A 15,966-nucleotide genomic window follows, 5' to 3' on the forward strand; every position below is an offset into this window, starting at 1 on the left:
AGGTCAACCAAATTTTAGAACAAGGATTTTTAACCTGGAATCCATATATACCACAATACCTCTGAGGATAAAAATCCAGCCGTGCATGGTTGGGGGGGGCAGTGGTAGTGAGGAGAAACCCCATGAGTTGGGATGGGGAAAAATGTAATTTATCTGACTGATCTTTAGCATTTTTCTTTATAATGAATTTAGGCCACAAACCTCAGAACCTGTGAGTATGTCACCCAATGAAAATCACAGATAATCTCATCTCTCATAACAACTGCCAGATTATCTTGAACCTTTATTTACTCGCTTACTTATTGATGGCAGTCATTAGGCTCACCAAGATTGTATTATGTAATGTGTTCACTATTGAGGCACACGTGTCAGTCCTATCAAATTTATTCTTAAAAATAGTGATAAATTATGGGATGCATTTTTTGCAATGTTTGCATTTTATGCACTTCAAATATTATTCTGAGAAGGATTTCCATAAATGTCACCAGGCACCCAAGGGTGTCCATGACGAAGAAAAAACTGCTAAGAATGTTTTTTTTTTTTTTTTCCTTTTTGAAATGACATCAGTTAAAGGAGTTCAGTGAACACGGAGTAGGAGGCAAGACTCTGCTCTGGGCAATAAAAACCTAGGCAGGGGTTTTCCTTATTTTGTTACAACAGCAAGAAAAGTTAGGTGTGGTGCTTATCAACGGACCTTCCTCCTGGGAGGAGAGGCCGGGGGTTGTCAGAGCCCACCACACGGATGCTTCATTCCTAAGCAGCCCTTTGTCAAACCGTACCAGAATCCGCTACTTAAGGGTATCTTCCTTACTCCACTGGGACCTTGAGGCCTGTAAGGCAGAACAGCCTGTGTGATTAGGGGCACTTTACGTTTCAATAGCACTAGTTACTAGTTATGGGAAACATCCCTTAAATGTTTTGAGTAGTTTAAGGTGTGACAGAAATTACCCTGAAGCAACAGCCCCGACTTTTTTAGGCTCATGCCAAATGTGAGAAACTTTTCTCGGGCTCCAGAATGGTGTCATACCTACCAATGGGATCCCAATATTGCATTTCATTTGGCAACATCGAGGGTGGTGGTGAGAGCAGTGCCTCAAAGCATGTGTGCTGTTAGGAAAAATGGATGTGACTCTTGACAGCCTTTGGATGGGGGAAGACTGTCCTATAATGAAGCTCTCCATTGACCTGTATGGAGCTGGATGTCCTTGGGCATGATGGTGACGCGCTTGGCGTGGATGGCGCACAGGTTGGTGTCCTCGAAGAGCCCCACCAGGTAGGCCTCGCACGCCCTCCTGCAGCGCCATCACGGCCGAGCTCTGGAAGCGCAGGTCGGTCTTGAAGTCCTGCGCGATCTCGCGCACCAGCCGCTGGAACGGCAGCTTGCGGATGAGCAGCTCGGCGGATCAGCAGCTCGGTGGACTTCTGGTAGCGCCGGATCTCGCGCAGGGCCACCGTGCCGGGCCGGTAGCGGTGCGGCTTCTTGACGCCGCCGGTGGCCGGCGCGCTCTTGCGGGCCGCCTTGGTGGCCAGCTGCTTGCTGCGCCGTCTGCTAAACTCAGCCAGGGACGCTTTTGTGCACCAGAAAATTTCACTGACAAAAGCTTATAGCTGTAGACGCGAACTCACTAGGTAAACAATTGAACAAGGTACGCAAGGTGTCTTTTTCCAATTACCGCAAATTCCTTTTCAAACGGGGCAAAATCTATCCTCCACTGCAGATTTAGGCTTTCGCGTACGGTGTTGCTTTCAACCCGGGATAAAGAACAGGTAAGAATGGCGCGCAATTTCAGTATGTTTCATTTTCTCATTCAGTATAAAAACAAATGTTAAACTCTTCTTCAGAAAATATAGGTGGCCCTGAAAAGAGCCTTTGGTTTGGACTCCGCTTACGCGAGCTATCGTCAACGGTTATATATGGGCCACTACTTGCCCTTGGCCTTGTGGTGGCTCTCGGTCTTCTTGGGCAGCAGCACGGCCTGGATGTTGGGCAAGACGCCGCCCTGCGCGATGGTCACGCGGCCCAGCAGCTTGTTGAGCTCCTCGTCGTTGCGGATGGCCAGCTGCAGGTGGCGCGGGATGATGCGCGTCTTCTTGTTGTCGCGGGCCGCGTTGCCCGCCAGCTCCAGGATCTCGGCCGTCAGGTACTCCAGCACGGCCGCCAGGTACACGGGCGCGCCGGCCCCGACCCGCTCGGCGTAGTTGCCCTTGCGGAGCAGGCGGTGCACACGGCCCACCGGGAATTGGAGACCCGCCCGCGAGGAGCGCGTCTTGGCCTTGGCGCGAGCCTTGCCGCCTTGCTTACCACGTCCGGACATTGTGACCTCAAACACGCTGAAAGCGTGTGAGTAGCAATTTTTATAGCCCTTATTGGGCTTGAAAAAGAAAATTTTTCATTGGTTAAGATTGCAACTTTATCTTACCCAATGGAAATGCAACTTTGGAACCCTTGCGTTCTGATTGGGCAGACTTACTTCTGACGTTGCCCTGAATAGTCACCAATCAGATAGCGGACTGTAATTTACGCCTTATTTGCATAAGAGGTTCTATATAAAGGGGACCCATGACGTTTTTCTTTTGCAATTTTTTTTTAAAAGGAATTTTGAGCCGTTGTGAATCATGCCTGAACCAGCGAAGTCCGCGCCCGCCCCGAAGAAGGGCTCCAAGAAGGCGGTGACCAAGGCGCAGAAGAAGGACGGCAAGAAGCGCAAGCGCAGCCGCAAGGAGAGCTACTCGGTGTACGTGTACAAGGTGCTGAAGCAGGTGCACCCCGACACCGGCATCTCGTCCAAGGCCATGGGCATCATGAACTCGTTCGTCAACGACATCTTCGAGCGCATCGCGGGCGAGGCGTCGCGCCTGGCGCATTACAACAAGCGCTCGACCATCACGTCCAGGGAGATCCAGACGGCCGTGCGCCTGCTGCTGCCCGGGGAGCTGGCCAAGCACGCCGTGTCCGAGGGCACCAAGGCCGTCACCAAGTACACCAGCTCCAAGTAAATAGTGAGTTGGCTGCAAATCGAAAACTAACGGCTCTTTTCAGAGCCACCTATATTCTCAAAGAGAGAGCTGCCTGCTTTCTTTGCTGGGCTCTTGTAACTTACTGTAATCACTGAACGATGTCAGACTTTTCCTGTCGCGATAACCGAACGGCAAACATTAGCAGGCCCTGGCAAAACCCTGGACTCCTTTGTGCAGTCACAATGCTCTGAGCTTTTCACTGTCCCTTAGGAGTTATTAATCTTTAGGATTAAGTAACGCTGGTAGAGAAAGCTAAACTCGAAGCAAGTTCAAATACTCTCCAGTTATCTGTCGGGAGTAAAGAGTTGGGCGCGGGTGCAGGGGTTGCGCGGGCAGTTTGAATCGACCGCGCTTCCTCTCCGCGCCCTGATTGGTAGCCGGCATCTGGGCGCGCCCGCGGGGGTGGATGCGCGGAGACCAGCGGCCGGTCCCGCCCCCTGGCCCAGCACACCGCAGCCCCCTGAGTGAACGTGCCCGGTGGTCTGTGCTGCTTTTCATTCCCCTCGTCTTTAGCGTTCTATCCTGTGGGAATGATGTTTATAATTTTCCTCTTGGAATTTTCGTTGGAGAGAAAGGAGTTTGGAGGATGTCCTTTTCAGTCTGAGGAGTACCAATGCTTTATTGCTAATTAGGGCGCCGCTTTCCCTTTGCCATATACCCATATAATGGAAAATACTACAAGGGGAGACCGGACTATGGGGGGGGGGTGGCGGGGGGTCCAATGAAGGCAAAGAAGCTTGATGGTATTTATCCTAGACTCTCCTGGAACAAAAATCAGTGTCTGTTTTAAAGATCCTTTCGTTGGTATTTTAAATCCTATGTTGGACGTTGCCTGGAGCCAGTGAAGAAGATCAAACAAACTCCGTGTCAGGTTGTAAATAAGAACCAGTCGCCCAACGATAGTCTGTCTCTAGATCGTACGTATTCAGTATCCTGTGTCTCTTAGCTTAAAAGCCTTGATCTGTAAAGCATTTGGAAGCTTCCACTACGGCTGGTTTGGGGTTTAGGTCATTTTAAATGAATTTAATTTAAATACATTATCTAATTTATCTAAAACGGACCTAAATCTAATACAGCGATAATGCGTAAAACAATATTTTGTTAAATTCAGTGTCAAATGTACACTTCTTTGTTGACTCAGACCGTACTCCTATTTCAATGCCTACTTCAATCTTGCCTGCTCTCTGAAATTTCCTTCCGTTTTTGAGTGCTTCTAACAATGCGTCCAGCATTTAGGAACTGCCTCCATATAGTTCCTCGTATATGTAGGTTTGAATTGCTATTAACTGGTTTGTTGTATGTTTCCACATAGAAAATGTTCAGTCATGAGAGGAAAAACAAAGAAGGAAGAGAAAAGAAAGTTCTTTCCTTCATCTCCATCCCACAGTAATGATAACGGAGTATCTGTAAATAAACAGAACATAAATAATTTTTGTCACTTCTGTCACGAGTCACATGAGCCCCCCGACCCTTTCCAATAGTCCAGGTAGTCCAATAGTCCAGACCTAATCCTAATAGTCAGATGATAATTTCCAAGCTAAATACTTTTTTTGTTGTTTGTCTTATAGGATATAGAAATCAGAATAAAATGCCGGAATCTGTGGGAAAAGGACAGGGCTTGAGACAGAAGATGAATCATAGGCAGTAGTCCATTCCCAGATGAAAATTTGTAAAGACTCGAAAACTACAAAGTTGAAAAGATCCCAGCTAATTCTCCTGTTACTCAGAAAATTAAACTGCCTAAGCCATAAACAAATCAGGTAAATAAATCGAATTTTCATCTTTGAGGTAATTTGCACCTTGATGGAATCCCCTTGTAAATAAGGCAAGTTTTAATCCTTTCCTTGAAAAACTGTTATCACTTTAACCCATTGCTAATCAGCTTCAGAAGAACTGGTTCAAAACGAAACTAACATGGTATGTCATTGAAAAAAATGTACATTGTGAAATATCATATCACAAAATAAATAGATATTTGTTGCTCAAAGTACTTACAACTATTTGACAGGTCTTCCCCAGAAATCACAAACTAGAATGATGCCTAGAACGTTGTGTTAGAACTAGTTGTTTGTATATAGCTTGTTTTCCAGCGATATCAAATGATTATATTTCATTTTTCTACTGTGTACATATTTCTTTTTAAACTAATCTCCAACAGTTGTTGAAATCAAGGCACCCCTTCCCCAGGGAGTTAATAGAGCCACACTGACAAAGTCTATGGAAAGATCAGTGGCCCTATGTCTAGAGACCATGAAGGTATCTACTCTTCCATTATACCTTTGGTATGTTAAAGTTAATTCCATTGTAATGTAACTTTGGTTAATTTTATTTTCAAGTTTTGATAATATATGGTAAATTTCCAATTAGTAATAACTATATTTACAAACTGTCCATTGATTTGCATGACTTCTACCAAGCTTTAATTTCGAAGTGTCACTTTTCTTGGTATTGCCCCCAAATGCTGGACGTGCGGCTCTCTTAAGCGTTTGCATTCATTACATGAAGGCACATTTGCATCCTGCACATAAATGTAGAGCAGAATTTTTGAATTTTAATAATAAAGAAAGGATTCCTTTCTTTATTATTATATATTACATATGTATATGTATTATATGTAATAAAGAACTTGTTTTGCACATTATTCATATTTTTTCTAGGCTTTGTAAATGAATCTGTTCTCACTTACTGTGGAAACTATACTACACACTTGACACCGGGAAACCCTTCTTACTGCCCCGGCAGTTTGTAAGCGAGGCGGCGAAGTGGTGCAAGGACAGGGCGCGCAGGAGCGCGTCATACACGCTTAGCTCGGCAGAGCTGACCGGAGGCTGACGCTGCCAAGTCCCCTATCCTAGGACAAGTCTTCCTGGCTCCATTTCGTCCTGGATGAGGCAGATACGGACTTCACTGAGATAATTATTCTAGATTTGGGGTGTTTCGCTCTCAGGCCGTTGCTAGCAAGCTTATCTATGAACTTATTGAATGCTTTATACCTCCTATCTCGCGACACGGTTTTGACCCGTTTCAGTACATTATAGAGAAGAGGAGGCAATGCAAAGACGGCCACGGGACTCACTAGTTTGACGTGTGGCACAGCCTTCATGACGGCGGCCTTGTCAATTACTGGGAGGCTCAGGGAAAGCGGCATCTGGGAGTTTGGCAAGTCATTGGAGTTCTGTTCATCTGGATAATGTATAGTGACTGAAGAGCGACAAAGAATAGCCCTAATTTCTGCCATTGCCAAAACACACTGGTTAAAGAAGAGAGAGGCAGAATTGGAGGGTCCCTCTGCTGCGAGACTTAATCACCAGCTCAAACAACCTTCACTTTCCATCCTTGGATCTCAGGGCTTACTCTGTTGAGTTTATTGGCTTTTTGGTTTTTGTTTTTACAAGTTGTGGTATTCAAAGGAGGAATGCCTCTGCCAGTGGACCCTGAGATGACTCTATTCAATTTTATTGACTTACCAAAAATGGTTCATTTTTTTATGTAAAGTTAAAGCAATTTTAATTTGATTCACTAGCTGGCTTAAGAGATACCTGGTAAGTCTTGGGGGATTTTGGCCTCTGGATTCCTCTGTTACTCAAACTTCTATAAGTTTTTTATTTCCTTCTTCCTCTTGCACTTTCTCTTTCTAGGAGGACGGGCCGGTAACTGGAACAGAGGCAGTTTGCGCGTTCTTTAAAAGGCTGTCATAAAAAATACACAATGAAAGCCAGTCAACTTAGTCTCAGAAATCTTCAAATACAAGTTAAACTACACTAATGTAAGTTATTATAACATTGATAAATACACAAATAAAGTTTCAATAATTCTTAAGAATTGGTCACCTGGTGAAATGGTTTTTAGATAACTGAGTTGAGAAAAATTGTCCTTTCTACCCATATTCACCTATTTAACCTGATCACTGGTTTTTCTCTCCTTCTCCCTTAGAATTTTATTTAGGGTGTCTTGGTGTCACATAACTCTGCAAGTTACACAATATATAGATGGCCTCACAATAGAACCAGAAGAGCAGTGGATTCCGGATTATGAGCTATTTTCTATAACTAAAAAGATTTTGCATGCTCTTAAAATAGGACTGAGACATGCAAAATGGCAAATCATCATTGTTATGGAGAAGCAGTATGTGGAAAAGAGTGTATTTTGGTTTTTGGCCACCGTTTATTTCTCGGTTTACAAAAATTAATTGAATTTCTGTATAACAACAAACTTTTTCAGAAATTATTAAATATATATATAGAACCACATAATAGCTGGGGCACCTGGGTGGCGCAGTCGTTAAGCATCTGCCTTCGGCTCAGGGCGCGATCCTGGTGTTATGGGATCGAGCCCCACATCAGGCTCCTCTGCTATGAGCCTGCTTCTTCCTCTCCCACTCCCCCTGCTTGTGTTCCCTCTCTCGCTGGCTGTCTCTGTCAACTAAATAAATAAAATCTTAAAAAAAAAAAAAAAAGAACCACACAATAGCTGCATTGTACGATTAAGAAGAAATCCAATGCTATCAGACTCTTATTTAAAGGTATTAAATGAAAAGATGTAATGTGTTCATGGACAGGAAATATTAAATAGCATAAAGATGTCAGTTCTTCTAAAATCAGTATAATTATTCAAGGTAATTCCAGTCAAAACTGTAATGTTAGTTTTGGAATTTGGAAGTTAAATCTAACGTTTATTTGAAAAGCAAAGTGATTAAAAAAAAAATCCAAGAAACTCAGTGAGAGGTAGAACATGGTTTAGTGATAAAAGACTTATATAATACATGTCGTACTGCACAGAGATGGAAACACTTACCAACTGAATTCAATAGAAAGCCAAGGATCACATCTAATTTTTTGTTGAAACTTCACAAAAGAGAGGTGAGATTTCAGGTTAGTGAGGAAGAGTTGGGCTGCTCAAAAAAATTGATTGGGGCAACTGGTTATGGGGTGGTTGTTGGAGGAAGACCCCTAAATGTACATAGAAAACCACTAAGGTCTTTGGAAGATAAAATAGGAAAATATGACTATAGAGAAGCCTTTTTAAACAAGAAACAAAGGTACTAGCCATGAAGAAGAGTGTGACATACCTCATCAAAAGAGACATTTTCTCTTAAGCTATTTTGCAACATCAAGACTTCTAGGTTCTTTCTTCCTTAATTTGGGAAGGAGAAAATATTAGTGAATACCAGTTGAAAGTGGTGAAGGAATTGAAAAGTCTGTTTCTACTGAAATCTGACCTTGACCTCACCTGAGGTCAGATTTTTAGGTTCAAGCCTTTTCTTCTCTCTTTCTTTGTTTCCCAATTCAGAATAATAAAAGTGTTAAGATATCTTTCCTATTTTGTCTATAGATACAGAAAACAAGTTTGTTTGCTTATTGTGTAAAAAACTAAGGCTTTCAGAGGAGAAGTGTTTCAATTATAAACTTAAAGATGCTAACTTCTATGTGAATGAAATATGAACAGAAACTATCAGTATGACATTACTTTTGCTTTTTAGAGAACTTCTCCCCAGGACTTGTCACAGAAAGGCTCTACAAGCAATGACAATCCATGAACAATGAGAATTGTCATCACCCAGATCATCGTTTATCAATCCTTTTCCAAAGAGCAAACTTGACTATTTGGAGATTTGGTTAAGTGTTATGAATTAAAACAGATTTGGGAGACATAGCAACCAATGGAATCCTAATTCAGGTAAAATCATTGTAAAAAAGTATATGAGGCAACTGAGGGTTGTGGTATTTTGTTTTATTTTAAAGCACTAGATATTGGATGATGTTGCAAATGATCACTTCTGAGTTTTTTTTCGGTGCGAGAATCTTGTATTTTGTTTACCTCTGTATCTGTTGGGACATTTGTGACAATACTCAAGACTGAAATGACGAGCTTATGTCCCCCTCCCGCCCGATGAAGCCCGGAGAGTGCAACAGTGTGGGCAAGATGCTGGTAATTCCTGGAGATTCGGGAGTGCTTCAATACGGCCCCAGTCCCTTCCCTGCCTGCCTCCCCTGCACCCCCACCCCCCCTCCAAAAAAAGTTTTTTAAGAGGTCGGCCCAGTTAACGAATCTGTTTCACTTTTGGTGAACAAAGGGTGACACACGAATCAAGAGACAGAGAAATTCCGGCGACTGAGTTGAGGGAACAGGAAGAGCGGGGCCGCAGGAAGGAGCCCCCAGCCGAGTCTCCGCCTTCCAGCCCACCTGCGGGAGCGCGTCACACGCTATCGCCACCTGCTGGCAGTTTGGGGTAATGCAGCTCAAACTTCGTTTTGTTGTCTGGTGTCTGTTAGGCAGTCCCTTGCGAGAGTTTCATAATTGCATGCATAAAGAACACAAGAAGCAAACACAAGAGGCAATCCTGCTCCCAACATAGTCCTCCACCGCCCAGCAACCCCATCAGTAACAGGGAACCACGTTTATTAGTTTCGTGTGTAGCCGTCCGGAACTTCTCTATACAAACAGAAACGTGGACTCTTCCCCCTCCAACCTCCCCCAACACACGCACTTTAAATGGCCAATGGTGATGTTCTCACGGTTCTACCTATTGCTTTTCTCATTACCTAGCTGGGAACGCTTTCTTTTCTTTTTTCTTTTTCTTTTCTTTTTTTTTTTTTTTTTAAGATTTTATGTATTTGACAGAGAGCACAAGCAGGGGGAGCAGGAGAAGGAGAAGCCAACTCCCTGCTGGGCAGGAGCCCGATGTGGGGCTAGATTCCAGGACCCCGGGATCATGACCTGAGCGGAAGACAGACGCCCAACCCGCAAAGGCACGCAGGCGCCTCAGACCCTTCCCTTAGTAACTAGAGCGGCGGAAACTTCTGCGCAGGTGCGCGCTAGCTAGTAACTGAGGAAGGAAATAACATCGAGCAGTTACCTCTGCTCCTGAGTGGGGCCTTCGTTAACAGTCATGTTTGTCACTGAGAGACCCCACCCTAATTTTCTATTCCTTCTTACCTTCTATTTGTCTCCATAATATGTACCAGGATTTGACATGCTGTATGTTTTACCTGTTCTTTGGCTTCTCATCACCCTAACACCCTCTCCACTAGAATGTAAATCCCTTGAGAGCTGTATTTTTCTGTTTTAGTCTATTTTGGTCACTACTGTGTTTCCCAGCTTTTAGAGCAGAGCCAGGCGCAGAGTACACCTCTGAATAAATGAGTGAAGTCATTTCCCTCGGATCCACTGTTGCCAAATGGGAGACCCTCGATGAATTTTCTTTACTTCTTTTGCTGGATGATCCAAATGATCAACGACAAATTGTCCCTTCCCAGCATTCTCTGAGCACTCCCGGTTGAGTTCCCAGTTTCCCTCCTGCAAAAACCTTCGGTTTTGTTAAAACTCTGATTTCCTCTAGTTCCTGATGTTCCTCATTAATGGTGATTGGCACAGGCGTTATTTTTATATACCAAATAAGGCAATGAACACATTGCGTCACTTCCAGATATTCCGCCCTTCTCTGAGTCTCAGATTCAGGGCCCTTCCTTCATTAGGGAAGACGAAGTCTGTCGGTTTCAATTGAAAATTCCAAATCCCCTTCTCTGAGAGCACTGCCTCCTGGATTTCCATTTCTTCCGGAAGAGAAACCCTGGCCTCTAAGGACTTCTCCCCTAGAGCCCCAGGCTTCCATCCCACCCTGCACCTACGGTGACCAATGCTCCAGGGCGCTGCTGTCCAGCCTTTCCCTGCTCCTCCAGCCGCAGGACCTGGTGGCCTCCTGGGTGGGCCTCCTGGGTGGGCACGGTTAATGCGCTCCTTTGCCGAGGCTTTTTCCTTGTTTCACTTACCTCCAACTCCCTGCCTTCTGAAATTTCCATCAGTCTTCCACTGGAGTAGGCCATCCTGTCCAACAGAGGAAGGCACACGTGACTGCCACACCTGTCTCCAGCCCTAACTTCTCCTTTAAATCCGCACTAGCAACCGTGTGGCCTGAGACACTCTTCAAAGTACCACCAAAACCACCGCCCATTCGGGGCTGCGTGTCAGGGAACCAGAAAAGGAGTCACTCACCTTGTTTTATTTAATCCAGTTTATTATTTTTTTTTCACAAACATATACTATTATCCTCATCTTAGAGATGGAGCTGAGGCTCGGGCGGGGGGCTGCGGAATATCTTCCGAAAGTCCTGTGGCTGATACCGGCAAAGTCAGTGCTGACGGGCAACACGTGTTACACCAAAACCCGTGCTCTTTCTCTACCCCGGTCCATGGCCCCCTGCCTTCCTTCCCCACGCGCGCTCGCAGCTCACTGAATATCTCGACACAGCTGTGGGTTTCTTCATCCACCAGAAAGACGTCCCCACCTCCAGTGGCTTGACAAATCTTCCAGATTTTGCTCCTGCACGTTGCCTTTCTTTTCATTCCTTCCTTCCTCCTGCTGTGGCACAGAGTTGTGGAGGAAATGCTGTGTCACACGCAGCTCAGCTCTGACTCCAGACGCTGAGAGAAGGCACCTGGCCCCGCATGTGGGGCCCTTCCGTGTTGGGCTGTGCTCTGCTTTCTTCACCTCTAGTGGCCCTTCCTGATGGCCGGCAGCTAAAGAAAGAGACATCAAAGCTCAGTTTGGCCATGTGTCGGAGTGCTGACAATACCGACTCCATCTTCTTTGGGTTTGCAGGATGGCCTCTCTGGGGGCTATGTGTTCCCAGCCCTTGGAGATTCATAGACATACTTTAGGAATGCCTGCCAAGGGCCGGGTGCGGGAGGCTTGCTGTGGCCTCCCATGAGTCTGTTAAAGATAGCACAGCCTTTCCCCTTCCTGACACACAGGTAGGCCGCAAGATGTAATAATTAAAGGTTAGCTGTCAATCAGGTGCAGACAAGCTCTTGGATAGGCATGCGGCCCCTTTGATCCCACTACTGTGCCCTTCTGTGGGGCCCCTTGCTCTATCAAATCTGGGGACTACTGTCTGGCCTTTTCGGAGAATAGCCATGCAGCTGCCCTGTCTCATCTTCCAGCAGATTGTCCCTGTCCATGTTACCCTGAGTAAAGCTCCGTGTAAACGGTGCGGAGCCCCCTGCTTAGTTTTCCAGTCTCAGCTCGGGGCACACTTTACTGTCCCTCCCCACCCACCTAACAGGCATGTAACTCCTTGGCCCCAAGTTCTTCAGAAGATCTTCCATCCTTTTGACCTGCATTTCAAACCATGACTCAACACCCATCTACAATTTCCCTGCTCATTTAAAAAAAACAAATCATTTCTATCATGGATGAAGGTTTCATACCCAATTACTAAACAGGAGCTTTCCTCAGAAAGAAATTCCCATTCCCATGTCTGTGGCCCCTCTGCTCTGTTCTTGCTTCAGCCTTAACCTACCATGCTCATTCTGGATTCCTTTGATCTGATAGTGTGTTTTTCTCTACCGCCCCCCCAGGTCTTTCTTTAAACTTGTTTTGTGTTTTTGCGCTTTTGGGGGGGTTTTGGGAGGAGGATGGCTTCTGTTTTGAACATTTCTCATCTCAAGAGCAGTAACTATCACACTGTAACCTAGCACACGTTCCAACACCTAACGTGGATTTCAGAATTTGGTGATTTGTCTTGGGAGAGTGGAAAGAACCGGTTTTTTTCTTTGGACCAACTTTTTATAGATGTCAAGATAGGAAAGGAAAAAACAATTTATATCTTCCGTTTTCCCTAATTGACCGCTTCCTCTGTTCAGGCCTTTGCAATGCTTTGTACCAAAGAGGTTTGTCTTGGTATGTTTCCTGCTGGAAACAAAATGTGACTTCTCAATTAAAAATTCCAAAAGTGGGGCACGTGGGTGGTGCAGTCGTTAAGCCTCTGCCTTCGGCTCAGGGCGTGATCCCGGCGTTATGGGATCGAGCCCCACATCAGGCTCCTCCGCTATGAGCCTGCTTCTTCCTCTCCCACTCCCCCTGCTTGTGTTCCCTCTCTCGCTGGCTGTCTCTGTCAAATAAATACATAAAATCTTTAAAAAAAAAAATTCCAAAAGTGTACTGGCATGATCTTAAATGTTGTCCATATGATGCATATCAAATTAATTATTTTCTAGGACTAGATTGTTGCTTTGCAATCCATTCTACTTATCTGGTAAGCAAAAGATATTGGATTCAAATCCTACAGGATTTTGGTTTTGCATGTCTAATACTTCTTGATACTCATTTCTTCCCACAAAACCTGCCCTTGGATTAAGCCCCATTTGCCTTATTTAGTCAGTTCCACACCTGTCCTACAAGAGCCTGGATAATCGAGAATAACTTTAATAGTGTATAATGGTGTGGGGGGTGTGGGGGTGGCTCAGTCAGTTAAGCGTCTGCCTTTGGCTCTGGTCATGATCTCAGGGTCCTGGGATCGAGCCCTGAGTTGGGCTTCCTGCTCAGCGAGGAGCCTGCCTCTCCTTCTCCCCAGCTTGTGCTCTCTCCCTGTCAAATAAATAAATAAAATCTTTTTTAAAAACAGTGTATAATGGTACAATAAATAGTAACTGTTGAATAAGTGCCTATTTGTCAAGAACTGATTCAGGCATCTAACAGAAGAGACCAAAGGTGCTTTTACACTTAATCCCAATAATCAGGAACAAAGTGATGTGTTCAGGGCCTTCCTCCACACCATAGACCCCGGCTCCGGGGGGCTAGTGCTGCTGTCCCATTCGTTCCCATGGGAGCAGAAAGGCCTCCTGAATGCAGGAGTAGGGCCAGACCCTCCACACTACTTCTGTAAACTCAAAAACCATCCTGCCAGTTTCATTCCGTTCCATTCTGATCATAGAGCAGGTCAGTAGTGTAACATTGTGTTCGGGCTTTCCAGCATTATTTGATTCAAATACCATTTTAAAATATTTTTATTTATATGCTTGATTGAAAAGTCCATCTTATGTAAAATATTAAGTTGACGACTAACAAACCATAATATCTTTGAATTTATGTTTACATTATTTATGTTACAAAGTCAATACATTGAAGTTTGTAGATTTGAATTCTAAAATTTCGTTATTGATTAAAAATAATAAATACATGTTAAAATATTTGATTGACTCCTAACGACCTGGAAGTTATGGTGACATCTTATTAGGGCTAAAGTGTTAATTTGTACTTTAAGAATGCTTACAAGACAATTTCAGGAAATGCTAACAATTTAAAATTTAATGTCCTTGGTTACTTTTCAGTTGCTTTTAGTTTTTTGGGGTATTATAAGCTCTATGAATATTTTTATGTATGTCTTTTGGTGAACTTATGCATTCATTAATTTCGGGCATATAGTTAGGAGTAGAATTGACAGCTTGCAAGGTAGTCATATTTTTACTTTTCATAAACACTGACAAATATTTTTCCAAATTAAGAAACCAGTCTTCTGTGAGCAATATAAAATGATTTTATTTACTTCATATCTTTGCCTTTATAACTTGTTAGCTTGTTGATTTTTGTCCTTCTGGGCAGATGTGCAGTGATATTTCATTGTTTTAATTTGAATTTTCAGTTCCTTTATGAGTAATGATGTGGGATAACTTTTCATATGCTTCCTGTACCTTGAATGTCATTAAGTGGAGGAGATGATTCATATCTTTGAGTATTTTTTATTGGGTTATTTAACATTTCTTTCTTGATTTTTAAGAGTCTTTTCCATATGGATATTTCCGCATGGACACATCATTGACCCAACACAATTTATTAAAAAGACAACCCTGTGTCCATTGCACATGCCCATAGCTTAAGATAAGGATTAGTATTTCTTTAATAGCCCCCCGAACTTGCTCTTCTTTTATGGCCGTCTTTGCAATTTCCATAAGTATCAGATTCAAGGAGACATGCTTCCTAACTCAGGTTGGCAAACAATGGTCTGTAGGCTGAATCTAGCCCAACAGCTGATTTGGGGAGTAGAGTGTTATTGGAGCACAGCTATCCCACTCGGTTGTGAGTTATCTACGGCACTTTCTCACTGCAACAGCAGAGGCGTGGCAGAGACCCTACGGCCTGCGCGGCCTAAAATACTTATTACCTGACGTCTTAAAGAAGATGTTTGTAAACCCCTATCCTAACTCATTCTATAACCGGGTCATCATTTTGATACTCAAATGAGGCAAATACATTATAAACAAAGAAAACTCCTGACCAATATCCTTCATGAACACAGATGCAAAAATTCTAAACAAAATTTTAGAAATTAAAATCTATTAATATATTAAAACAATAATACATCATGATCAAACGTTCCTGGCTTATCCCCAAAATGTAGGGTTGGTTTAACATGAGAAAATCAATCAATGTAATACACTGCATTAACAAACTAAAAGAGAAAATCCATATGATCACCTCAACAGGTGCAGGAAAGCACGTGACAAAATCTAGTATCCATTCCTGGTACAATCTCTCAGCAAACTAGGAACAGAAGTTCCTCATCCTGATAAAAGGCATCTACAAAAAACTCAACTAACACCATTCTTAACAGGGAATCACTGTTTTCTTCCTAAGATTGTGAATAAGATAGCTATGTCTGCTCTCACTACTTCTTTTGAATGTTGTGCTGGAAATTCTAGTTAGTGAAATGAGGCAAAAGAAAAAAGAACGAAGGAGAGAAAGAGAGAGAGAACAAGAACCCAAGAGAGACACAGACACAAAGAGAGAGGAAGGAGGGAGGGAGAGAGAGAGAGAGAGTCATCCAAATTGAAAAGAAAGCACTTGTACTGAATTTACAAAAAGCTAGTAGAACGAATGAGTGAGTTCAGAAAGGTTACAGGATGCAAAGTTAATATACAAAACTCAACTGTACTTTTAGGTACTGACAACAATCAGAAATAGAAATTTTTTAAAATTTCGGGGCGCCTGGGTGGCACAGCGGTTAAGCGTCTGCCTTCGGCTCAGGGCGTGATCCCGGCGTTGTGGGATCGAGCCCCACGTCGGGCTCCTCTGCTGTGAGCCTGCTTCTTCCTCTCCCACTCCCCCTGCTTGTGTTCCCTCTCTCGCTGGCTGTCTCTATCTCTGTCAAATAAATAAATAAAATCTTAAAAA

The 15,966-nt window shown here is 43.7% G+C and overlaps 3 protein-coding genes across 3 annotated transcripts; 1 reads left to right on the plus strand and 2 right to left on the minus strand.

The window, feature by feature from the left end:
* Nucleotides 1-270: 270 nt before the first annotated feature.
* Nucleotides 271-1,800, minus strand: LOC100471714 (histone H3). The gene is given in 4 exon segments (XM_034660182.1): nt 271-1,283; nt 1,285-1,397; nt 1,399-1,601; nt 1,752-1,800. Coding segments are annotated over 4 exon segments (486 nt in total). The 3' UTR covers nt 271-1,162.
* Nucleotides 271-2,350, minus strand: LOC100467187 (histone H2A type 1-E). Its single transcript, XM_034660122.1, has one exon. The coding sequence runs from the start codon at nt 2,313-2,315 to the stop codon at nt 1,923-1,925; it is 393 nt and encodes a 130-aa protein (XP_034516013.1). The 5' UTR covers nt 2,316-2,350; the 3' UTR covers nt 271-1,922.
* A 238-nt stretch (nt 2,351-2,588) lies between these two features.
* On the plus strand, nt 2,589-3,037 carry LOC100467440 (histone H2B type 1-C/E/F/G/I). The gene has a single exon (XM_034660127.1). The coding sequence runs from the start codon at nt 2,617-2,619 to the stop codon at nt 2,995-2,997; it is 381 nt and encodes a 126-aa protein (XP_034516018.1). The 5' UTR covers nt 2,589-2,616; the 3' UTR covers nt 2,998-3,037.
* Nucleotides 3,038-15,966: the final 12,929 nt, after the last annotated feature.

Source organism: Ailuropoda melanoleuca, chromosome 5 (genome assembly GCF_002007445.2).
Source record: "Ailuropoda melanoleuca isolate Jingjing chromosome 5, ASM200744v2, whole genome shotgun sequence".
NCBI lineage: Eukaryota > Metazoa > Chordata > Mammalia > Carnivora > Ursidae > Ailuropoda > Ailuropoda melanoleuca.